Below are 23,595 nucleotides of genomic sequence, written 5' to 3'. Positions count from 1 at the left end.
CATTTTTACGTCTCCATCAGGAGTAATGTGATTCCTTGACTAGCATAGGGAGTGACAATATTTAACAACTTTCAGAAAATCTTGCTTTCCCTTTAAGTGGATTAATCTCTATTCCTAATGCAGATCGAAATATAAACGTGTGGAGGGAGCTAGACAAATGCTTTACTTGCCACTTGTGAACACAATCTGATTGCTATCCCTTCAGACGCTCCAGTGAATATTGTCCCTTGATCCGCAATGTGCCCTTCAATTGTTGGCACAGCCCAGTGCAGAACTGAATTTAAATTCCAGCAATACAGAGCCCAGGTGGTTTGATAAAAGTCTATGATTTGCCCATAAATCAGTTCCACTTTGTTTGGTGGTGATCAAGCGATTAATGATAAGACAAGAGCTTAGCAAGCCTTGGTATGTATGGTTGTTTCGTGCTCAGCATTAACTCTGGCAAATTGGCAGTGTACTGAGTGACAAGTCTCCCAGATTCCAGACCCCAGATCGGAAGACTTAGACCCCTAGCATAATACTTACCAAGAGTCTTGTACTAGGGGGTTTATGGGGATTAACGCGATTGGTAGATTTGCTTTCCAGGGGTATTAATGCCTTCAAAATAAATAAATATTTTGTGTGACACTGCTGTGTGCAATTGGCTGCTGTGTTTCACCCACAGTCAATTCACTTTACGATATATTCTGTGAAGCGCTCCCGTGTGAAAGGCGCAGAGTCCTGTAGCTCAGTGGTTAGAGCACTCGCTTTGCAAGTGTTTGTGTTCTGTGAAGTGCTTTGGGACGTCCTCCCGACGTGAAAAGCGCTATATCAAATGCAAGGATTATTATTATTATATAAATGCAAGTTGTTGTTGTTGAAGCACTTTGAGATGTCTCAATGATGTGATAAGGCTCTATATCAAATACAAGGATTATTATTATTATTATACCTTCCAAAACCTTCTTTTTCTATTCACAATGTCCTGCTCCTTTGAGTTCTCTGGGTTTAGCCTTTACTGAATGTCAGTGAACTCCCCATGTGACAGTGTGGCTGCCTCCGTTGACTACAGTCACAGCCGTGTGAAACCCACCAAACAACAACTCAATGAATGAAATCAGTGAGAATTCATGTTTCTGGGAATTTTTACCATTTTAGAAGTTGAAAGAAAACATTGATTTGTATTTCTCATTTACTAAGTCAGTAATTTTAAAGCGTTTCAAACTGCTGGTTTCGCATCTGAGGTTGGGGGCTGGGGAGGGAGAAAGATATCCAAAAGTAAGGTCAACAAGGTATGTCTTGACCATCTAGCTTTTCCTAGCTTGATCTGTTCGGACCACATTGCAGGATTGAAGATATGGCTACAAGGCTCATTGTTGGGCCAGACAAGCTGATCAACAACAACATCTTACATTCTTCTAGTGCCCTTCACTTGGGGTAGGCTCTCGGAGCACTTCAGATGTGATCTGAAAACCGGCAAAGATGGGGCCTGCAAAAGGATTGAGGCAGACAGTTTCAATAACAATTTATATTGCGGCCTCCACTCAAGGTAGTGTCTCAGAGTGTTTCAGTTTCAGGGCATATGGCTGAAAGCATGGCTGACAATTTTGGAATGGAAGAGACGAAAGACATGCAGGAGGCCAGAGCCAGCTGAGGTGGTAGTGTAGTGGAGTGTAAGTAGATCAGAGAGGTAGGGAGATGCCAGGGCATGAAGAGATTTGTAGAGCAGAGGGAAGATCTTGAAGTCAATCCGTTCTGGAATAGGGACAATAGTGGAATAGTGGAGCCTGGCAAGGCCTGGGGTGATGGGGGTATGGAGTTTGTTGAGGGTGAGGATACAGTTGGCGGTGTTTTAAATTAGTTGGATTTTGTGAATGGTGGAGCTGGGGAGACTGTTGAGGGGAAGTACCAAATGTATGAAAAAGGGTTTCAGCTATGTTAAGTGTGAGGAACGATCAGAGGCAGGTAATGTGGTGGAGGTGGAGGAAAGCGATCCTGGTTCAGGGATTAGATATGGGGTAGGACCCTGATGCCTAGGTAATGCACAGATTCAGTAAAAGTTTGATGAATAAGGAAGTTGGAAACACAGATGTCTAAGGTCTTAGAAAATGTCTGTTTATTATTAGGTGCGGTATTGATTTCTTTTGTAATTAGCTCCCTTTCCGTTATAATAAATAATAATAATTCTTGCATTTGACGTAGCACCTGATCACGTCATTGAGATGTCTCAAAATTATCCACACGATTTACAGCAAAGCATGGTGACTGTAGTTGTAGGTGAATGTGGCAGGTAATTGACACACAGCAAGATCCTACAAACAACCATGAAGTCAATGACCAATTTTATTTGAAGAATTGTTGGCCAAGACACTGAGAGCAAAATCCTTCTCTTTTAGAATCGGGCCAAGGGATCTATGACACCCATGCAAGCAGGAGACGGGAATCTCGGTTAACATTTCATCCAAAGGACAGCGCCTCTGTCAATGCAACACGTCACCAAGTCTGTATTGGTGTGTCGACTGAGACTTTGAACTCATATCCCAACATGGGACTTGAATCCACAACTTTCTGACTTAGAGCTAAAAGTGCTAACCATCTGAGCCAGGCTGATGTCTAGTTGGCTCATCACAGTATCCCATGCTCCATCTAAACCATTGTAAGGTAAAGCATTGGTAACTGACCAGCTTGCCCTGCACATGACTGAGCTGTATAGTCCTTGGTTCAATCCTTGGCTCAGCTCTGGAGGAGTCATCCATCTCGTGAAAATGAAGAAAATAGAGATGCAATTTTGGATCCTGTTACATTTTCAATTCTTCCCTTTTCCTTCTGTAATAATAATCCTTGCATTTGATATAGTACCTTATCACGTTGTTGAGACGTATCAAAGCGTTTCACAGAGTTTAATGTAAAGTGGATTGACTGTGTATTTTGTGAGCCAAACGCGGCAGCCAATTGCGCACAGCAGTGTCCCACAAACAGTCGTGGATTGAGTGACCATATTTTTTATTTTTTTATTATTCATAGATTCATAGATTCATAGAATGTTACGGCACAGAAGGAGGCCATTCGGCCCATCAAGTCTGTGCCGGCTCTTTGACAGAGCAAGTCACTTTCACTAACTCCAATCACCAGCTTTCTCCCCATAACCCTGCAAACCCGTCTTCCCCAGATACCTATCCAGTTCTCTCTTAAGAGCTGTTATCGAATCGGACTTCACTACCCTTTCAGGCAGATCATTCCAAATTCGAACAACTCGCTGAGTGAAAACATTTCTTCTAACCTCCCCTCTGGTTCTTTTGGTAGATATCTTAAGACTGTCACAGACACACCTACCAGCGGAAACAGCTTTTCCTTATCTAGCCTGTCGAAACCTTTCATGATCTTGAAGACCTCTGTCAGGTCCCCGCGTAACCTTCTCTGCTCTCATGGGAAACGTCCTAACTTCTCCAGCCTGTCCTCATAGCTAAGGTTCCCCATTCCTGGTATCATTCTCATGAATCTCCTCTGCACCCTTTCCAATGCCTTAATGTCCTTCCTGAAGATTTGCCTTTAACAAATCCATGTTGGCTGTCTCTAATTATGTTCCTCTAAGTAGAGATTTATTTTGTCCCGGATTATGGTCTCCAGTAGTTTTCCTATTACCAAAGTTAGGCTGACTGGCCTGTAATTTCCAGGTTTGTCTTTCTGCCCCTTTTTGTAGAGGGGGGTAACATTAGCCATTCTCCAGTCTCTTGGCACTACTCCTGTGTCCAATGAAGATTGAAATATAATGGCCAAAGCCTCCGCTATTTAAATCCGTATCTCACACAGCAACCTTGGGTGAAACCCATCTGGTCCTGGTGACTTATTAATTTTGAGCCCAGTCAATCTTTTCAGAACTTCCTCTCTGTCTAATCTGATCTATTTCCTCTACCCTCTCATCCGATACTGCGGCATTTGGGGCATCCATTTCCGTTGTGAAGACAGATGCAAAGTACTCGTTCAGTACATCAGCTATGCCCTCTGCCTCCACAACAAGATTGCGGTCATTGTCTTTGATTGGCCCCACCCTACCTTTAACTAACCTTCATATTCGTGTTTTTTCTGAGCTTGAGGTCTTTTACGTGCATGTCTATATTGGGACGTCCCCCTCTGTTCATGTTTTGTTTTGTTTCTGACCTTCGGGACTCCCGTTATCTTTGTGGTGGTTTCTACCTGTTCTTCACGTCCTTCTCATTTCTGACCCTCAAGTCTCCACTGTGTTTCTGTGTTTATCTTTCTTGAAACTTCTGCATTTCTCAGCTCTGGGGCTTGAATCTGTGCCACTCAAAGTCCCAAATATTCCTTCCCATGAAAAGTGTCCAAATTTCAGTGCAAAACTTGTGAGTCATTTCTGTACAACATATGATTTGTTAATACCACCATGGCTAAAGTACTTAAAATAATAAATAAACCTAACTTTTGGCCTGTTGTGAATGCATTAAGCTGCAACTGAATACACAGTGAAAATATGTATGTAGCACATGATGAGATGAATACCAGAGCTTATTTCATTTTAAAATTTGGCATTAATTCAGTGGTAAATTATCCAGAAAATGTTTGAAATCTGGGCTGTTCTCTCCAGTTCACTCATTTCCCATGCAATTTATATATTATATGTTCATGTTCTATGACAATATTTTCCTCAAAAAACAACCTTTTTGGCTTATCTGTTTGCCAAATGCATTGATCCATAACTCCATACTAAAACAAGACCTCATAACAATTCACTATAATTTACTTTTGGAAGCATTTCTTTATTAAAAAATTGTTTTTTTTTGTTATGAGCAACTTGACGTTCATTCCGTTCATAAGCGAACACTATTCACAATTGCGAGATGAAAACTGCAAACTGAGGTGGATAACTCAAGACATTGGTGTGTGACCCTTGTCCCTCTTGGCCAACTCCAGCACCGGTTGTGCCTGAAGACAGCCTGAGGCACTGGGCTGCTGAGTAGTGGGACATCACCCAAAACATCAAGCCTGAAGTTGTTTAGTTTAATAATAATAATAATAATCCTTGCATTTGATATAGCGCTTTTCACGTCAGGAGGACGTCCCAAAGCGCTTCACAGAACACACTGTAAAGTGAATTGACTGTATATTTGTGGGCGAACGCGGCAGCCATGTCCCACAAACAGTCATGGATTGAAAATGACCAATTTATTATTGTTTTTTGGTTTTGGAGGGATTATTATTAGGCGTGTGGAGTAAGGAAACTTGCCCAAGGTTTCGCCCTGCCTGGAATTGAACTCAGGTCTCTAGCTTGCAAAGCGAGTGCTCAACCACTGAGCTACAGGACTCCACAAGAGTTTACTGTTATTCCAATGTTGTCGGAGAGCTGGTAGACAATATGTGTTGCTCTCTTTAGTTTCAACCATTGTGATTGAGTTGAAGTCCAATACTGACGACCTAAAAATTAACCAGATCCAATAACTACAGTTTGGCACAATATCACAATTAATAAATAAATATAAATAATCCTTACATTTGAGAGTGAGGAGGCACAATCAAAAAGGTCTTCACGTGGGATTTGAAAGTGGGGAGGGGGGAAGGTGGAGGGATTGAGAGAGTTTTGGGGCATAGTGACTGAAGGCATGGCCACCGATGGTGGAGAGGACAAGAGACAAACTGGAGGCTAGAGACAGCCAAGCGGAAGGAGGTGGTGGGGTGGTAAGGAGATCGGATAGGTAGGGAGGTGCGAGGGCATGAAGGGATTTGAAAACGAGTGCGAGGATTTTGTTTGTGGGACATTGCTGTAACCAAACTGGCTGCGTTTCGCTCACAATCTACACAGTCAATCCATTTTACAGTATATCCTGTGAAGCGCTTTGAGGCGTCTCAATGACATGATAAGGCACTATATCAAGTGCAAGGATTATTATTATTGTAACATGCAGATGTATCAATTTTGATCAGAGTTGGTTGATTTGTGCAGAAATATGCTGCAAAGACTAAAATAAATGCAATTAACAACTCATTTCATGGCCATGCACAGGTTCCAGTTTAATAAATTACTAACAAACATTCCTTTCACAATCTTCAGATTACGAACAAATTATTTCTGCATTTCACACAATAAACATTCAAGATGGCATTGTATATTTCTCAGTGCAACATCATTTATTAAAAGTGCAAAAAAAGTTGTGTATTTGTAATAAAACAAAATGCAACAAAGCTGCTCATTTTCCTATCTATGCCTTATGCACACACCAGTAAACATTGGAACAAGGCACCTACTTGTTCCAGTTCTTCACTACTCAATGAACAAAACATTCGGATGATCCTGATTACCAACTAGAGGTAAGAAATGAAGCTGAAGTAACTTGGGATATAAGTGGTCGTCACAATTGGAATGCAGTATGATTGCTTTGCACCTGGTAATATTGAGACCAACCTTTGTAAAAGGCCAGGAAACCAGTGCAGAGAGCTTGGAAAATGACACCTCTTGAACCCCCTGGTACTTAATGGACCATATCCATTCTAACAAGTGCTGTGCCAGTTTCCGGGCGAGAGACTGGGTTGAAAGACTGGAGACCATAGCCATATAATAATGGGAGAATAAGTTAAAGTACTCAATTAATACAGAAGATTCTTTGGATTTCAAACATTTTTGGTGGTACCACAAAAATATATCCTGCAAAACTGATATAAACTCAAAATAGTAAAGGGGAACCCGCTGATCAATCACAGTGGGTTCCAGACCCTGCGGTGAAGACTGCCATTTCCAGATCTTATCAGGAAATACATTCAATTCTCAGAACTCATCCCAATCCTGAAATTAACACAAGAGCTAATTGTAAGTGCAAATGATATACATGGTGTCCACAAAGTCCTCTTACCCCCCTGTTACAAAACAGCGATACGAGACTACAGAGGAGCTGAAACAAGCTGTCAGAGGTGCATTCCACCTTATCACTCCATCCATGTTACAGAAGATGTCGCACCGAACATGGTGATGGATCATTATCAGTCGTCAAAATTATGGCACTCACACCTCTAGACGTTTAAATATAGTTAAAGACTTGTACTGAATCCAGTTCAGTAACTACAATTGCACCATTCTTCCACGTTTCAGTTGTTGGTCAGTGCACTGTAGGAAAAAAACATGAGGGTAACAGGATGTTGTTACCTTCAAATCCCACCTGAAGACCATCCTTTTTGATCGTGCTTATGGTCACCTCCCCAATCCCTCACCCCCTGGCTCGTTGTCAGACTCTGCCACTGTGAACGCTACTTTGTGTGTAGGGCACTATATAAATGCAAGTTGTTGTTGTGGACCCCTGTATACGTCTCGGTGTTTAGCTTGCCGTGATCCAATTGACCAACTGAAACCTTTAAAAACATTCTGCTAAGGAAACTTGTCCTTTCTCTCAACCCGCAGCATTCTCAGAAATGGTATACATTGACTCTATCCCTCCCCTCACAACGGTCTAAAGTCACCCTTCACTAAAACAAATAATGCCTACTACATTCGAGGAGATAGCTCCTAAACTCTTAGTTTGAATAACTAACAATGGGTGGCATTTGCTTGACAATTCGCATAAGGCTTGTAAGCAGCTATGGGGGCAGTTACAACATAATCGAAGGGCAACATCAATGAGCTCCAATAATCAGAATATTTCCACTACCTCCTAGGAGGTATTGTCCCTCCCTCTAGCAATGGGATATTGAAGGGCTGCTGAATATAGCCTCAACAGTTGGGATAAACAATGGACCATTCAATCTGAAACTCTCACTGGCTTCGGGTGAATCAGTATCTTTCACAGCAATGTATAGGCGTTTCTATAATGATTTGTGGCAGATTATACCATATTTCAATCAGCCTCTAAGTAAGGATTATCTTTCAGCACTTTGGGATGTCCTCTCGTCGTAATTTAGAACAAATATAAATTAATAAAATAAATATAACAAATATAATTTGTTGTTCCCGTGATTATCTTATGCCCTCTTGCTACTCTTGCTATTTTAGCCATTCTTTAGTGGTTAAAAGACTGTAACATCCGATTTACATTGACTTGAGTGATGAACCTCCCATCCTGAGTTCATTAAATAATTCTAATGGTCAGTAACAATAAATATGTTGAACATCTGAAACAAGAACAGTTGAGATACAGTGAATTTGCTACCTGCAGTTTTGCTAAATGACTTTGCAACATGAATCATAGCTCAGCAATTGTAAACAGTATCCTTTGAGGAAAACAAAGAAAAACAATTAGTTAAATGGTACAGAAAGCTTGAACTTCAGCCTAGAGCAGGATATCAGCATTAGACTTGTATACGACTAACATTAAAGAATCCACAGCCTGTGCTATTCCAGGGTTACTGCTGCTTTGGGTCAGTGTTGTAATCTCTCTCCCTTTTCAGCTTATTACTACTGGCCATGTTGTAGTTGATCCAGGACTGCACCTCCTCTGGGAAATCTGGACATTCCACCTTCCTTTTACATAGGAACTGGAGTAACTTGTCTGGTGAGCTGCGCAGGACATTTTGCCGACACAACATGGTGGCGCACACAAAGTTGTCTCTGCGGGAGATGAACTCCTGCTCCACGTAGAAAGCTTTTTCATCCCAGCAAAGTATCTATTTGGAGGGAAGGGAGAAGAAGAGGTTAAATAAACATTATTGGGAGCTATCGCGCGTGGGAGACGACAGCACAAAGTGTTTTGGGGGAGGGAAGGCTACCAGCCCAGAAATAATCCTAGGAGCACAAATTCCTAAATTACATACCAATGGGCTCACTTCAGCAGCACATACAACACATTTGTCCATAGAATACTCACAGGCACATCACTTTACAGAATATCCTCTGATGGGCTTCGAGACATCAACAACATGATAAGACACTATACTAACTGCAAGGATAATTAGCATATATATTAGTCCTGTAGTCCTGTAGCTGTTCAAGTGGATATTAAAGATCCCACAGTGCTAATGAAAAGAGAAGGTTTTTTTTNCCCGGTGTTCTGGACAACAATCCCACATAAAATTGGTCATTCATTATTGGCTGTTTGTGGGACATTGTTAAGTGTAAATTGGCTGGTGTGTTTGCCCACAAAACGGTCACTCCCCTTTACACTATATCCTGTGAAGCACTTGGAGACATCTCAAGAATGTGATAAACCACTGCATCAAATGCAAGGAATATTACATTAAATTATCAGTTAAAGTGTAATCCACCCTTTGAGTACTCAATGCTAAATACATTAACTAAAGTATAATATAAATATAATATAAAGTATAATGGCAGGCCTGTATCAGGGAATAGCACTGATCCTATTGGAGGACACACAAAAAGAATCACAGCAATAGTTTAATGGGTCTGTGGAAATCCAAACGCGTCCCATTTCACAGGGACACGGAGCTTGTACAACCATAATTTATGGGCACTATTTATGTACTTACACCTGCTAATTCAATAATGGGGAGTCAAACTGCCTTAAAACCAGCAAACTCTCCATACATTACTGTGTACAGAATTGATTCCACACACAATCACGTGAGGATTCGTTGACCAAGCCCGATTAATAATAGAAAATAAGATTCCTTACACTTGATATAGGGGGAAGACGTTTTAAAGCGCTTCACAGGATTTCCTGGCAAGTGTAGTGACCGTCTATTTTGTAGACGAACTTGGGAGCCAATTTTGCACACAGCAGTGTCCCTCAAACAGCCATGAAATGAATGACCAAAAATGTGATAGCATCAAATTTTCAATCCTTGGCAACTATTCTGGCACCTCATACTACAATTTGTATAGCGCCTTTCATGTCAGGAGGACGTCGCAAGGCGCTGGAGGGTAAGCCATACACAGGAATACTGCAACCTACAGGCCAAATGTCCTGACAGTTAGCATCTTGACTAAACAGCAATAGTGTCTCTTCAGTGTCACTTATTTCAACCCTTCCCATTAAAAGTGGTGAAAAATGTCCATTCTAGTTGCTGCAGAATGGGATGAATAACATTAATGCAGCAACACCAACCCACTATAAACCATATCACTGGAGGTGGCTCAGGGATGCCATAAAAGAAACACACGCATTATTGTGAAGCCTGTTTAAAATAAGTTTTGCTGCTTGACTGCCAATGCAAGCTAACACTGGGCATCAATGCAAAGAGATGCCATCTTTTGCCATCAAATGTACCATCAATCCAAAAAGTTATATTAAAGTTAAGTTTTGAGTTGTAATTTGGCAGCGGTGAATTGAGTCAACTGTGCATTATAACTATGAAAGGGTTGTCCTTGGCGTCAGTGAGAGAAAGAACTAAAAGAAGCCTGTTGAGGCAGTTATTTCTACGCAGCTCATTTCAGAGAGTGCTGGCAGATTTACGGTGGTCACTGACACGTGCACCCTGCACAGACAGAGAGAAGAGCAAAGTATTAAGAGGTAAAGGACAAGATGGGTTTCCTTTGTCCATTTCACATATAGTACATATGGTAAAGGTGCTCTTCTGAAATGGGAGTGGTTAGCTAAGAGGGTGCTGCACTTCATGCATGGAAATGGATTTGACAGTAATACTTTATGAACAGGAGTGAGCAAGAGAGGCTGTGCATTAATGGAAACAGCTTCAGGCTACCTGCCAGTGTGAAGTAACGATCAGAATATCTGACATTAGAAACAGCCCTAATTATTACCCTGCGGCCTTGCTGTCCTTCACAAGTGTACTTTGTAAACTCATGGAAACTGCAGTCAAATTCTCCAACAGTCGCCACCTATCACCTAATAACATCCTTAGTAACTACCTATACCTATCTATTAGTTGCTGCCTATCACATATCCATTAGTATCTATCACCCATCAGCTATCAATCAACAAATAAAAATAATAATCCTTGCATTTGGTGTGTGAAGCGCTTCACAGGATTTATTGTGAAATGGAGTGACTGTATATTTGTAGGTGAATGCAACAGCCCAATTGCACCCAGCAATGTCCCACAAACAGCCATGAAACGTATGATCATTTTTTTGTATTTGGGAGGTAGCTGGCCAGGACCCCAGGAGAAACTCCTCTCTCTTTTCAAATAGTGTCATGGGAGGATGTCTCAAACGACTTCACAAAATATACTGCAGCATCTTAAAGTGTTGCAACTGTGTATTTTGTAAGCAAACACATACTTATTGGGTAATTATTCATAAACAATAATTATTGGCTTAGAGAACATCAAAGTCTCTGTTTCACTGGGAGTTTTGCTCTGGGCGGATAGCTCCAATTGGATTGTTGCACAAACCTATGTTAGTCATCACACCAATAACTCATCTCATTGCTTTTCCTTTTTCTGTATCTATTCTCTACTGAACCACACTGTTAATCATACCACGTTCCTTACATGAATTCTTAATGTTTTATTTGTGCCACTGTTTGTCCGCAACTGACATGGATCCATTACTTCTAACCTCAGCTCCTCACAATGGAGCCTAATTGACTAATACCTATCAGATGACCCAGACTTGCTCACTACCAGCCCCTTGCTGTGATCTCTGGGCAACAATCCAGCCTGAGGCAGCATCTGCATACAGACAATCAAAATGCATAGAATCGTAGGCATCACAGCACAGAAGGTTGGCCCGTGTGTCTTAGCTGTGGGCAGGAAGAAATGGCAATACTCTCATGCATTTTGCATGCTGCGCAGGAAGCTCACAGGGAGTTCCTGGTACCCACCATCCATCTTGTGAGTTGTCAAACCTGTGCTTGTAGGATGTCAAATGACCAACTCTTAACTATTGACCATGGGGGGGAGGTAAGTAAGGTCTCCTTGGACCTGAAATGGCTCTAAGTTGACATGTTTGGCAACGGAATGTCAGAATTGAGCCAATGCTCTATGGTGTCTTGGTAATCTAGTTGAAGAGGCAGGCAGGTATACAGTACTCCAGGGCACTGTTGATGACAGCCTGGTTTATCGGTAGGACTTGGAAGGCCAGCCCAGTCACTGGGGCAGGAACTCTTCCAATCAGCTCCCTTTAACCCTGCAAGTCAAAGCACGATGGTCCTCGTTGAACAAGCAGCAGGAAAGCTTGCCAGACAGTGCTTTTCCTTCACTGAGCTATAAATAGTTTGTTCTTAGTTAAGTGCCTCTTTGAAATGCTTGCCAAGATCTGGTTTATTGTATCACTTAAAATTTTAATGGAGAGAAAATTGTCAATCGTCAGTGAGTGTTAGATCCACAGAAGAGACTCAGCTGGGGGAGAAGAGGAAATGCAGGGATAAGAGCAGGTTATTTAGGTCTATTTATGACTATGGGACTCCTGTCCGACTCCTGCACACTAAATAATAATAATCTATGCATTTGATATAGCGCTTATCACACCTTTGAGATGTCGCAAAGAGCTTTAAATATACTGTAAAGTTAATTGACTGTATATTGCTGGGTGAAACGCGGCAGCCAATTGCGCACAGCAATGTCCCACAAACAGTTGTGGATTGAGTGACCAAATTATTATTCTTTTTGAAGGATTAATGTCCCTGGAAAAGCGACCTGCTAATCGACTAACAACCAGGTTCCTACTTATTGCTAGGTAAACAGAGGCGTGTGGAATAAGAAAACTTGCTCAACCTTTATGGGCGAAAGCAGCAGCCAATTTGCACACAGCAATATTCCACAAAGAGCCATGTAATGAAAGACCAATTTTATCTAAGAGATTTGTTTGTGTTTTGTTTATCTGAGAGATTGTTGGCCAGGACACTGGGAGAAGCTCCTTTATTTTTGAATAGTGCCAGGATCTTTAACATCCATCTGGACAGGATGGTGGGCCTTCACAGCATGTCCTGTGAAGTGCTTTGGGACATCATCCTGATGTGATACTACTACTAATGTTATTATTATTATCCTGTGGAATGGAAAGGAGCTCCACTGAGAGGCAATGCTTTGGCAGCACACAATACCGTTTTGGATTGAACACTAATAAAGAATAGGAAGGACAAAGAGGCAAGGTCTAACATAATCCAATTCTAAGGAAGAAGCTCTGCACTTACTTTAGATTGTATCCTGAATTGCTCGAAAAGATTCAGTGATCGCCTGTATCGTATGGTTGAGGCTCCTAGAACCATAGCAGAATTCAAGGATCTTACTGCTTTGAATAACCCATTGTGGATAAAGAGCGACAACCTGGAAAACCACAAAAAGGGATTAGAAGCAGCATTCTCACCAATGTAACAATAATAATACATATTTGTTATAGCACCTTTCAGTTCATTGCTTTATGCAACTGGCTACTGGGTTTTCGCCCACAAAATATACAGTCAATTCACTTTACAGTGTATCCCGTGAAGCGCTTTGAGACGTCTCACTGGCGTGATAAGGCGCTATATCATATGCAAGGAGTATTATTATTATTTACCCCTCACTCTCCTCGTTCAAGGCCCATCTCAAGAAACACCACTTTGACCATGCTTTTGGTCATCTTTCCCCTCCCTACTCCCAGCTCAGGTGCCAATCCAGCATTTTTAAATGCTTTGACACATCTTCACAACATGAAAGGGCATTATAGAAATGTAACTTGAATCGTATGGAGTAGATCTGAAGTTCCTGCAACATCTCATACATCACAGTCCAGTAAATAAATGACTATACACATAAAGATAACAATAATCACTGCATTTTATATAGCACCTCATCACATCATTCAGACATCACAAAGCGCTTCACAGAATATACCATAAAGTGAGCTGACTTTGTATTTTATAGGTGAAATGCAGCAGTCAATTGGCACAGCAGTGTCCCACAAACAGTCATATGTGATATGACTAGACACAAGGAGACACTCCCTTCTCTTTTTGAATAATGCCATGGGATCATTAATGTCCATCCAAACATGCAGAGGGGACCTTGGTTTAACATCTCATCCAAAGAACACTCCACCAGCTGTATTGGAGTGTCAGCCTATATTATGAGCTCAAAGTCCTAACATGGAGCTTGAAACCATAACCTCCTGACTCAGAGGCAAAAATGCTCCCAACTGAGTCAGGTTGACAGGAAATCTCCTGCAGTCATGTGTCTTCAGTGGTTTTCACTTCAAACACAGTTACCATTACATAAACTGGAGAGTTTGTCAGTTTAGGACAGGAATATAGAGGAGAGCATGGGATCATCTGTCTAGCTCCAACGCAGCCTCTTGTTTAGATGCACATCAGTTCTCATCTTCGGAATGTGTTAAAGGACGACCAGCCAACCAGGTTTATATTTAGGTTTCCATGGGAACTGTTCAGCTCATATTTTTCTCAAATTTAATCCTCATTATTCCCTGCGGCCCAGCTAAATGCCTGGAACAAGCCACTTCCCATTGACCCACAAGATGAACCGGTTACTTTGTCAGCATCTGCTGCTGAGTTGGGGGGAAATCAATTAAAGATTAATTGTTAACTCATTTTCGGCAAAATCTGCAGATTGCAAGAATGATCATTTACCCGACATTTAAAACAAAAACTCTTTTTTAAAATCAACAGCCGTGAGCAAAGCTAGTCTGAGCTAACAGACTCCAGTTAAACAGAAACAATGAATGAACAGTTTTGTGTATAATGTAATAATCATTGTATTTGATACTGTGCCTTATCACATCATTGAAACATCTCAAAGCATTTCACAGGGTTTACTATAAACTGTAACCAGGCACTTAACAATCCTGGCTTGGCACCTGAGCTGGGGATGGGAGCCGAGGGAGGGGGGTGGAGAAGGGAAAGAGGAAGGTCTTTGGATGGAGCTTGAAAGAGGTAACGGAGGGAATCTGAGGGACTCCAAGATGGAGTTTCAGAGAATGGGGCAAATAACTGAAAGCCCGATTGCTGACGGTGAGGAGGGTAGGACAGGGGACATTATGCAAGTTGGTGCCTGAGCATGAGGGGTTGGGTCAGTAGAGTTTGAGGATGTCATGGAGGTAAGGTTGGGAAGAGACCGTGGAGAGATTTAAAGGTGAACAGTTACATGTAAGATAGTGCATGTTCTGATAAATGAAAACCGCTCTTTCAATTCCAAGAGAAACAGAGGCTGACTCATCAGGTCTTAAAATAATAAATTACAGTGTTAGCAAAGTAGATTGGAAATGTCAGTGGATACTAGCGAATGTATTGATTGACAGTATTTTGAGACATTTCAGTGACTGTTTCTATAGGAGGGAAGTGTTAACCGATCCTTAGCCACTGTCAAAATGTTAGAGGAGGCAGTGAAGCTTTGACATAAGTACATTATTGACATAAAGTACAGTACTTGAATTGTGATGGCTCAGCCTCACATTCATAGCAGTTAAGGTTATGACTCCTCAAAGCTGGTTCACAAATGGCTCACTATAAACCACGGAGAAACAGAAAACAGTCCTTATGTTTAAAAGAGGAGTCAGATATTTGGTGAGTGAGGTTATTAAAGGATGTGGAGAAAAAGAGTTGCGTAACCAAAAGGTTTTACATGAAAAACGGCAGGTAGTGGCGTGGGATTTGAGCAGGTTGGAGAGGTCGGGAGATGCCATGGCATGAAGTGATAGGCGAATGTGAGGATTGTGAAATTGATCCATCCTGGTGCCTGGCAAGGACTGGGGTGATGGGTGTACGGAGGATACAGGCGGTGGAGTTTGAATCAGTTCGGCTTTGTGGTTGGTGAAACTGGGGAGGCGGCCAAGGAGTACAACCATTGAGTAACAGCTTCATTAACTACAGAATGACAGATAGTTAATTGTGGCAAATGCTAATACATTTTTAGTTTTACAAGACTTTAAATAAATGCAATGTAGATTATAATTCAGTTTTTAGTTACAGAAACATTTATCTGCAAAACCCAGTCACTGCACTTTACAGTAAAATCCTGAGAAGTGGTCCTCCCAAACTGAAAGGGGCTGTATTAAATACAAGGATTATTATTATTTTTGTTGAACCTCATGCAGCATTTGTTCATTCCGTGCACACTCCTCACACATTTCAGGCCGCTGTAGTCTCGAGTGGCATTTTAACACCATTTCACAATGAACTGCATCGATCTTAAGATACTCATTATACATTTCCGGTGTAAATGGTGAATACCTGGCAAAGTCACATTCCCGTAGGTATCGAGAATTATTCATGTGACCCATGAAGTCAATGTCGTGGAACAGCACAATACCTGCAAATTAGAGACAAGAAACGCACACTTAGAGAAGGAACAGAGCAAGGGCCAAATAATTAGTGAGATATCTGTAGAAACACAAGCACAATAAAATGGGGGAGGCTGACTATGCGAACATATGCGATAGATGAAGACAATCAGTTGTTGATGGGGGAGAAAGGGGAAAGGGACCATGCATATTTTTGAGCAGTCAATGCGTAGTCCTTCGGAGCAGAACTCTCCCACCAACCAGCCTCATTAGCCCAGTCACTGAGGCCAATTGTATCACCTCTGAATTCGCTGCTTTAATTCAGGTCAGCTAACTGAGGAATCGAGCAATGAACCTTCCTAGATTGTATGGTTCAGTACAACCTTGTACAGTGGTGTGTATACCCCTCTTAGGAAAGGCTATGCTGTGCTTTCTCCCAGAGATGTATCGTGTCTACATGAAGCAAGCTGTCATGGACCAATCCACTTGGAATGATGCAGGTGTGACGTGGTAAAGACACAAAACCAATTATTTAATAACAGGGAAGATGTGAAATATGTGGAATTACTTTGTAGAAAACATCAAACGTTTATGAGGAAATGACTCAGATCTTCATCTCTGGATTCCATTCAGATGAAATGAATATGCTTCCACTTTGTGTGAGGCAGGATAAAAGGATAAGGCCAGGAGGAGATTTAGAAGCACTTCTTTTCAGGGCTTTAAGGCCTGGGTCAGAACTCAGGTAATACTGTAATTAGATTGACGTATATAGCCCTTGTTATACTTGTCAAAGTCACAAACTATATTCTCTCTATCTGTGACCAGAGCTCCCTCTGCTTCCTCTGCCCCCCCCCACCCACCACCAGCTCGGAGTCAGGCTTCGCCACTGTTAAGCGCTCTGAGACTCTACCCTGCATGGAGGGTGCTATATATATATACACATATATGCGCAAGTTGTTGTTGTAGACAGGCTGACACTGCCTGCAGGGCTCACAGACTGAAATATTCCACTGCAGAACATGATCAGGCAGTGACGCTTAAAGATCATTCACATGAACGGCAAATGGTAGAGGTATCAAATGCCTTTAAAATATAGTCACTACAGGGTGCTAAGTATTTCCATTTTGCTGTACAAGAATATTCCACAACTAACGTTGCATCAAAACAGGAATGGACTGGAGACAGGGTACTATAAATGAGCAGTGCTGAAGAGCTCAATTCCCTATTGGAATGAACATGATACAGCAGCTTGTGAGCTGCAGCATATTGACGTCACCAGCGTCTGGGAGCCATGTTGCGGAGCTCCTCTGCTCATCACGACCAACTGGGCAGGTCAAGCTCCAAACTGCTCATCAGGTGGAGCATTCCACGAGAGAGGCTTTCCGTCTTGGGCTCAGACCTTGCGTACGCAAGAAATTGTGTAGCACCTCCAGAGCGAGTCATTACTAGACATGTGCAGCATCAGTCTCGCAGCGTACCACTTTGGCACCGGCCTCGTATGTATTCAGTCCTACATTGCTCTGCAACAAAGGTAATCATTAGCCCTTCAGCAGCAGTTAGCACTTCAAATCAGTAATCCAGATTTACAATTAGTCCAATTTCCCCTGTGACCACCGACAAAAATCAGCCTTCTGCCCCAGTCTACTGGGAGATCAGGGCAAAGCTGGAACCCTGCACCTGGAGGTTGTAAAGGACAAAGTCTCCTCCTTGATTAAGCCTGATAAACATCTGCTTCCATCTTATTCAGACTAACTTCAAAGGAATCAGCTTCACGCCTGTGAAGAAGCATCATGGTGACTGGTCCTTTACATTTTATATGGCTTTCCTCAAAGCCAGAGCAAGTGATCAATATTAGAATGCCTTTGTAACATAAACTACCCCACCCATACACCAGGGAGCCTTTCTCATTATGACTATCCTATCCTCTGCGGGTGGAAATTGCCTTGGATCTGAACTGGCTCCAAAGTTACCTGTTTGGTAATGGAATGTCAGAATTGAGCCTCTGTGGTGGGCTCGATAGTCCTGTTCGTAAGCCACAAGGAGTCGCAGTATAAGAACATAAGAAAGAGGAGCAGGAGTAGGCAATTTGGCCCCACCATTTAATCAGATCCTGGCTGATCTTCTAACCTAATCCCATTTACCTGCCCTATCCCCATGTCCCTTAATCTCCAGGGCACTTCTGATGACAGCACAGCCAGCTTGGCTCATCAGTAGGACTTGAAGGGCAGACCAATCATTGGGGCAGGCATTCTTCCTACTCAGCTCCCATTAACACTGCAAGCCAAAGCCCTAGCAGGCAGGGTAGTTCTACCTGGATAAGCAGTGGGAAAGCTTGTCAGACAGTGCTCTCAATGGCAAGCTGTGTGGTTTTAGCTGGTTAGACTCCAACAGTACCCCAACGCACACTCTGGAATTCCCAAGCCTTGGCTCTTGCCAACCTGCACCTAATACTCTCCGGAATTAGTAAAACAAGATGCATCCCTCCAGGGAGAGAATGTGCATTCCATTCCAATAAATATCTTGGGGATTTCCACGTATAGGTGGTTTGCATGGAACACTCTGAGTTGGGTTTGGATACTCCTAAGCATGGTGATGGATTTCTGCATCTGTTAAGACACTTGGCTGACCAAATAAAATCTCTCATTGTCCACTAGGTTGTTGTCTGCTGCAACCTCAGAGCTATTCAGTTCAGCTCGGTCTGTACCCTGTTCAACACAACACATTACAACACCTGTAACTGTTAACACTTAATCCCTAGTCAATAAAATTGCAGTCTAAACTACAATACAAGTAGACAGCAATTCAGAAGCATACATGAGAAACTTATGGTGTCAATGCTTCTAATGTCCTGATTCCAGCAAGAATCTCCCAGGCTGATGGTTCTCTCCTGCCTCTCAAGAAAGTCAGAAAAGCTCATGTTACATAGCATCGATTGAAGAGGTCTCAATTGAACCTGTCTCATCAGTGGGAGATCTGAATTGGGATCAAATTCAGATCTCCCCATTGCTAAGAAGAACTTTACTGTATACTGCGTGTTTTCCCCTGCACTTATATTCCTTCACAAGCACAGAAGTGAATATACCAAGCCAAGGTACAAAACAGTTAAAAATTGGACCAGATTATTTATGCCTCACCACTCATTAATGTTCCTTGCCTTCGGCTAACATGCCTGCCCACCTACTGGGACTGGCAGGATATAAACACCAGCAGATATTCTCAAAGCTGAGTGATCTTGCCAAGTAGTGCTTGCCTCACCTTGTCCTTCCTGCCTGTAGGCGTGAAGAACCTCAGGCTTGCCCCTGGCTGCTGGGGGAGGTAGTACAAATGGCTATCATGTTTCTATGAAGCATGCAAATTTGTGTGTAGAATTACAGAACCATCCACTCCCCATCAGCTCTCCTTGAGTACAATGGCACACATACTGTTAGTCAAGTGGCCTTCTTCATGTATGAGCTTAGACCAGAGTGATGGACAGGCTACTCGACCCAATGGGTTTGAGTTAAAAACACACATCCTACCCCTCAATTCTGGCATCACCTGAAATGCACCCAGAACTGCCTCCAGCTGAATAGTGATCAGGAGCAAAAAACTGGCTAAATTTCCTCCTGGCTAGCCCAGGGTCATGGAGGCAAACTGTTTTAATTCGTACAGTAAACTGAGTACAAACCATGGTAAATCCTAGGACTTTTCCAATCCATAGAATTCATTAATGGCAAATTTAGCCAATGTGCATCAAGGATCTTCAGGAGAAGGGAGAAACATAAAGTATTGAAAATATCCTTCAGATTTGCTGACTATGGGAGGACAGGGACCTGATTTTTCTATTAATAGAGGATGATATGGAAGTCCTGCAAACCACCAATGCTAAATGGATAACAAAACAGAAGTCGCTGGGAACATTTAGTAGGTCAGGCAGCATCTATGAAGAAAGGAAAGTCAACATTTCGGGTCCACGGTCCTTCGTTCTGACGAAGGTCTGTGCTCCCTCGAGTCTACATGCATATTTTTGAGGAAGGACCATGAGCTAATCATTTTCCTAATCCCTAGGGCAGAGGGTACTGAGATCAATCATAGTATTCTTAGCACTCTCTGCTCCAGGCAGGTCGATTAACTCAACACAAGCCAGAGACGGATTTGGGGGACTCGCAGATTTAGAGTTGCAATTTCAGGACAGACACCAGTAAGTCTTTCTTTACTCAGAAGATAAATAAGAAATGGAAAAGGCTGCCAGTAAAGATGGACGAGGCCAGGATAGAGCTGCCAATGACAAGCTATACGAATTTAGCTGGTTAAAACTTCAGCAATACCCCACTGCACATTCTGGCTTTTGTCAACCTGAACCTGCTACTCTCCGGAATTAGGTACGCAGGGTGTGCCCCTCGAGGGAGAGACTGCATTTCATTCCAGACACAAGAATTCGCAATATGTACACGGCATATAAGGGGCTCTCAATCTCGTTTGGATACTCTTAACACGGTGAAGGGCTTTTGCATGTATCAGACATCACCCGGTCCAAAACACGCTGGACTCGTTTAGAAAAAAAACCCAGCTGGACGCTGAGATGAAAAGGTCAGTGGTACCGGGTGTTCTGGAAGGATGAGATCACACGGGGCCAAAGGGCCTTCTTCATCCAAACCGACCTTTCGATTCCTAGGGAGCACTTGTACTCGCCGGGCCATCGGTGCAGGCTTCGGACCAAACTTGCATCCAGTAACATACCTATTCGCAGGTGTGCACACATCTGCACACAGAGGGCTATTCTGCTCATCTGCTTCACCCAGTGGGTGGAGGCGGCACAGGGCGGGGATAGGCCGCTTTCACAGCCCAGGTGCATTGTGGGCAGGAAAGGCCGCCATTGCCGGACCGGTTGAAGGAGAGAGAGGGAGAGAGAGAGGACCGACCTCATCCTTTTTCTCTTCTTGTTTCTTTTCCTCTCCCCCTCCCCCGGGACCAGGGAGACATAAGTGTGACTAATAAGGAGCGTTTTTGAGGCGGCGCGTGTGAGAGCTGAGTCAGTCACACTCAGGCCTCTCTCTCTCTCCCCCCCACACGCACACAGTGACACGGCGAGTGGCCCGCGGGCCGGACGCCGACCGGGCGCCGCTTACCGTTGATGGTTTGCTCCCGCAGAATATCCCTGACTTTGGCCCCGGCGGCCGCCAGCAGGATGTGCAGCACGGCCCGCAGGAAATACCACACGTCGAAGAGGGCGAAAAGCAGCGCCGAGAAGAGCGACGCAGCGAGCCACATCCTGGCCTCGGCCTCTGCCTGGCCTCGGCCTGGCCTGGCCTGTCCCCGGGGCTGGGCGGGCGGTGCTCTCGCCGGCTCCTCTCCTGCTGCACCGGGACACTCAGGCTGCCGTGCGTGTGTGCGTGCGCGTGCAGTGCGTGCGTGTGCGTGCAGTGTGCGTGCGTGCGCGTGCAGTGCGTGCGCGTGCAGTGTGTGCGTGCGTGCGCGTTCCCCGAGCCGTGCGCGCTCGCCTCCTGCTTTGTGCGAGCAGCGCGACCTCTCGACGGACTCGGCCCCGACGTGTGCCGATGCCACAGCGGTAATTGCTCACTCGTAAGGGATGGGATTTGATACCCGACCGTTAATAAACGCCAATGTTAGTAAATCGGTCACTTCGGTTCGGGGCGGCGTGTGGGGCGCTGCTGCGGCCCACAAATAGACAGTCACTTCGCTTTGCGGTCTGCGCTTTGAGACGTCTCGAAGACGTGATAAGGCGCGATATCGAATGCGAGGATGATTATCAGGAAGGTTATAATAATAATAATAATAATAATCCTCGCATTTGATATAGCGCTTTTCACGTCGGGAGGACGTCCCGAAGCGCTTCACAGAATATACTGTAAAGTGAATTGACTGTATATTTGTGGGCGAACGCGGCAGCCGATTGCGCACAGCAATGTCCCACAAACAGTCGTAGATTAAAAATGACCAATTTATTATTGTTTTTGGTTTTGGAGGGATTATTATTAGGCGATTAGGGATGTTATTTTGTAGGCGAGCGTAGATTTGTGAATAAACAAACGGTAAGAATGAACCTTGCGTTTGACGTGGCGCCTTCACGTGCTGTTGAGGCTTATCAAAGTCCTTCGTAGATTACGCGGTAAAATGCATTCTGCTGGAGAAAGGGAATGAGTTCCCTGGGCCTCCCATGGGAAGAGATGTTCCTGCATAAAGCAATTTACCCCCTTTCCTGAGGCATAGAATCATTAAAATTGTCAGCGGAGATGGGGGCTATTGGACCTGTGCTGCCTGTCTTGGATTTGATGTCACCCCTTTCTTTACTTGTCTGACTATTTACAGGGGTATGGGGAAAGGATCTGAGAGGATTGCCAAATGGCCTTTTTTAGTGCTGCAAATTTATTTCTATCCATCTATATTGAAATATATTATTATCACTGTCTTACAGTAATTCCTACAAAGTACCTGATGCAAAAGAAGGATGTCTCAAAAGCACTTCACAGGAATATACTGTGAAGTTCAGTAAAGTTCAGACTGTATTTTGTAGGTGAATGCAGCAACCATTTGTACACAGTGATGTCCTGCAAATAGCCATGAAGTGAGTGAGTGACCAATTTTATCTGTGGTTTGTCGGGAGGTCCTCCTGATGTGAAAGGCACTATACAATGTAATTTGCTGTTGTTATTGTTGGCCACATAATCAGGAGAAACCCCTGGATACTGAGCAAGGGAGGGAGTGGGGGTGGGAATGACCATAGGCACAGTCAAAGAAGTAGGTTTTAAGGATTTAAAGACAGACAGAGGGGGCCAAGTAGAGGGATAGAGGCAGAGTTTCAGACATAAGGGATGTAGTAATCGAAGGATCGGCCATTGATGGTGGTATGGAAGAGAGGGGGTGCTAAGTAGACTCATGTTCAATGAGCAGAGGGAGCAAGTAAAAGAGTGGAAGTATATTAATTACAGTTTTATCGTTCCCAAACTTTCACTTTTAATCTGTTGAATCTGTTTAATCTATATCACAAAACACTAGTTTTTAAAAATAATTTGTATATTTTTTCAGAACAATACAATGAATGATAGTCTTTGAAACATTACACAACTCTGACATAAAATATATATACTTCAAAGTATTTTTATCCTTTTGTAAATCTTGGCAATTTCCAAAAAATGCAAAGTAAAGACCATCTTTAACATCTTGCCAATAGTGTCAGTTTGGCCCACTTGGTAGCCTTTGGCTCAGAAGATGGTGGGTTCAAGTCATTGGGACTTTAAGGTCACAATTCAGGCTGATATTGCTGGGCAATCCTGGGGGATTGTTTATGGTAATATCACAGTGTTGATTTATGCAGCTAGGACTCTAATTGGAAAATGGTAGGGTTGGAATGATGAGGTCCCAGATTGGCTCAGATTGGATCATACTCTTACACCTGGGTCATAAAATTGGAAGTTCAAATACCACATTGAGGCATAAACTCATAGTTTAGGCTGATAAGCCAGTGTAGTTCTGGAGGAATGGTAAATTTGTGGAAGTGCCATGTTTCAGCTGAGACGTTAAATTGAAGACCTGTCTGTTGTTTTCAA

The 23,595-nt window shown here is 43.1% G+C and overlaps 1 protein-coding gene across 1 annotated transcript; it reads right to left on the bottom strand.

Annotated features, from left to right (window-relative positions):
• Positions 1-7,229: 7,229 nt before the first annotated feature.
• On the bottom strand, positions 7,230-21,321 carry LOC103185769 (protein THEM6). The gene is made up of 4 exons (XM_007904443.2): positions 21,157-21,321; positions 15,999-16,077; positions 12,969-13,101; positions 7,230-8,580 (listed from the first exon to the last, which is right to left on the bottom strand). Exons 1-4 carry the CDS (start codon positions 21,296-21,298, stop codon positions 8,320-8,322), a joined length of 615 nt encoding a protein of 204 aa, XP_007902634.1. The 5' UTR covers positions 21,299-21,321; the 3' UTR covers positions 7,230-8,319.
• Positions 21,322-23,595: the final 2,274 nt, after the last annotated feature.

This window comes from Callorhinchus milii, unplaced genomic scaffold (genome assembly GCF_018977255.1).
Source record: "Callorhinchus milii isolate IMCB2004 unplaced genomic scaffold, IMCB_Cmil_1.0 Scaffold4, whole genome shotgun sequence".
Classification (NCBI taxonomy): Eukaryota; Metazoa; Chordata; class Chondrichthyes; order Chimaeriformes; family Callorhinchidae; genus Callorhinchus; species Callorhinchus milii.
This window is presented reverse-complemented; position numbering and strand designations above follow the sequence as displayed.

Bases quoted from the DNA above. Each gene is read 5' to 3' on its own strand.
- LOC103185769 (XM_007904443.2), bottom strand. From the start codon at position 21,298: ATGTGGCTCGCTGCGTCGCTCTTCTCGGCGCTGCTTTTCGCCCTCTTC. The intron at 16,078-21,156 runs GTAAGCGGCGCC...TCTAATTTGCAG, and splicing joins GCGGGAGCAAACCATCAACG to GTATTGTGCTGTTCCACGAC. The intron at 8,581-12,968 runs GTAAGTGCAGAG...CCCTCCAAATAG, and splicing joins AATTCAGGATACAATCTAAA to ATACTTTGCTGGGATGAAAA.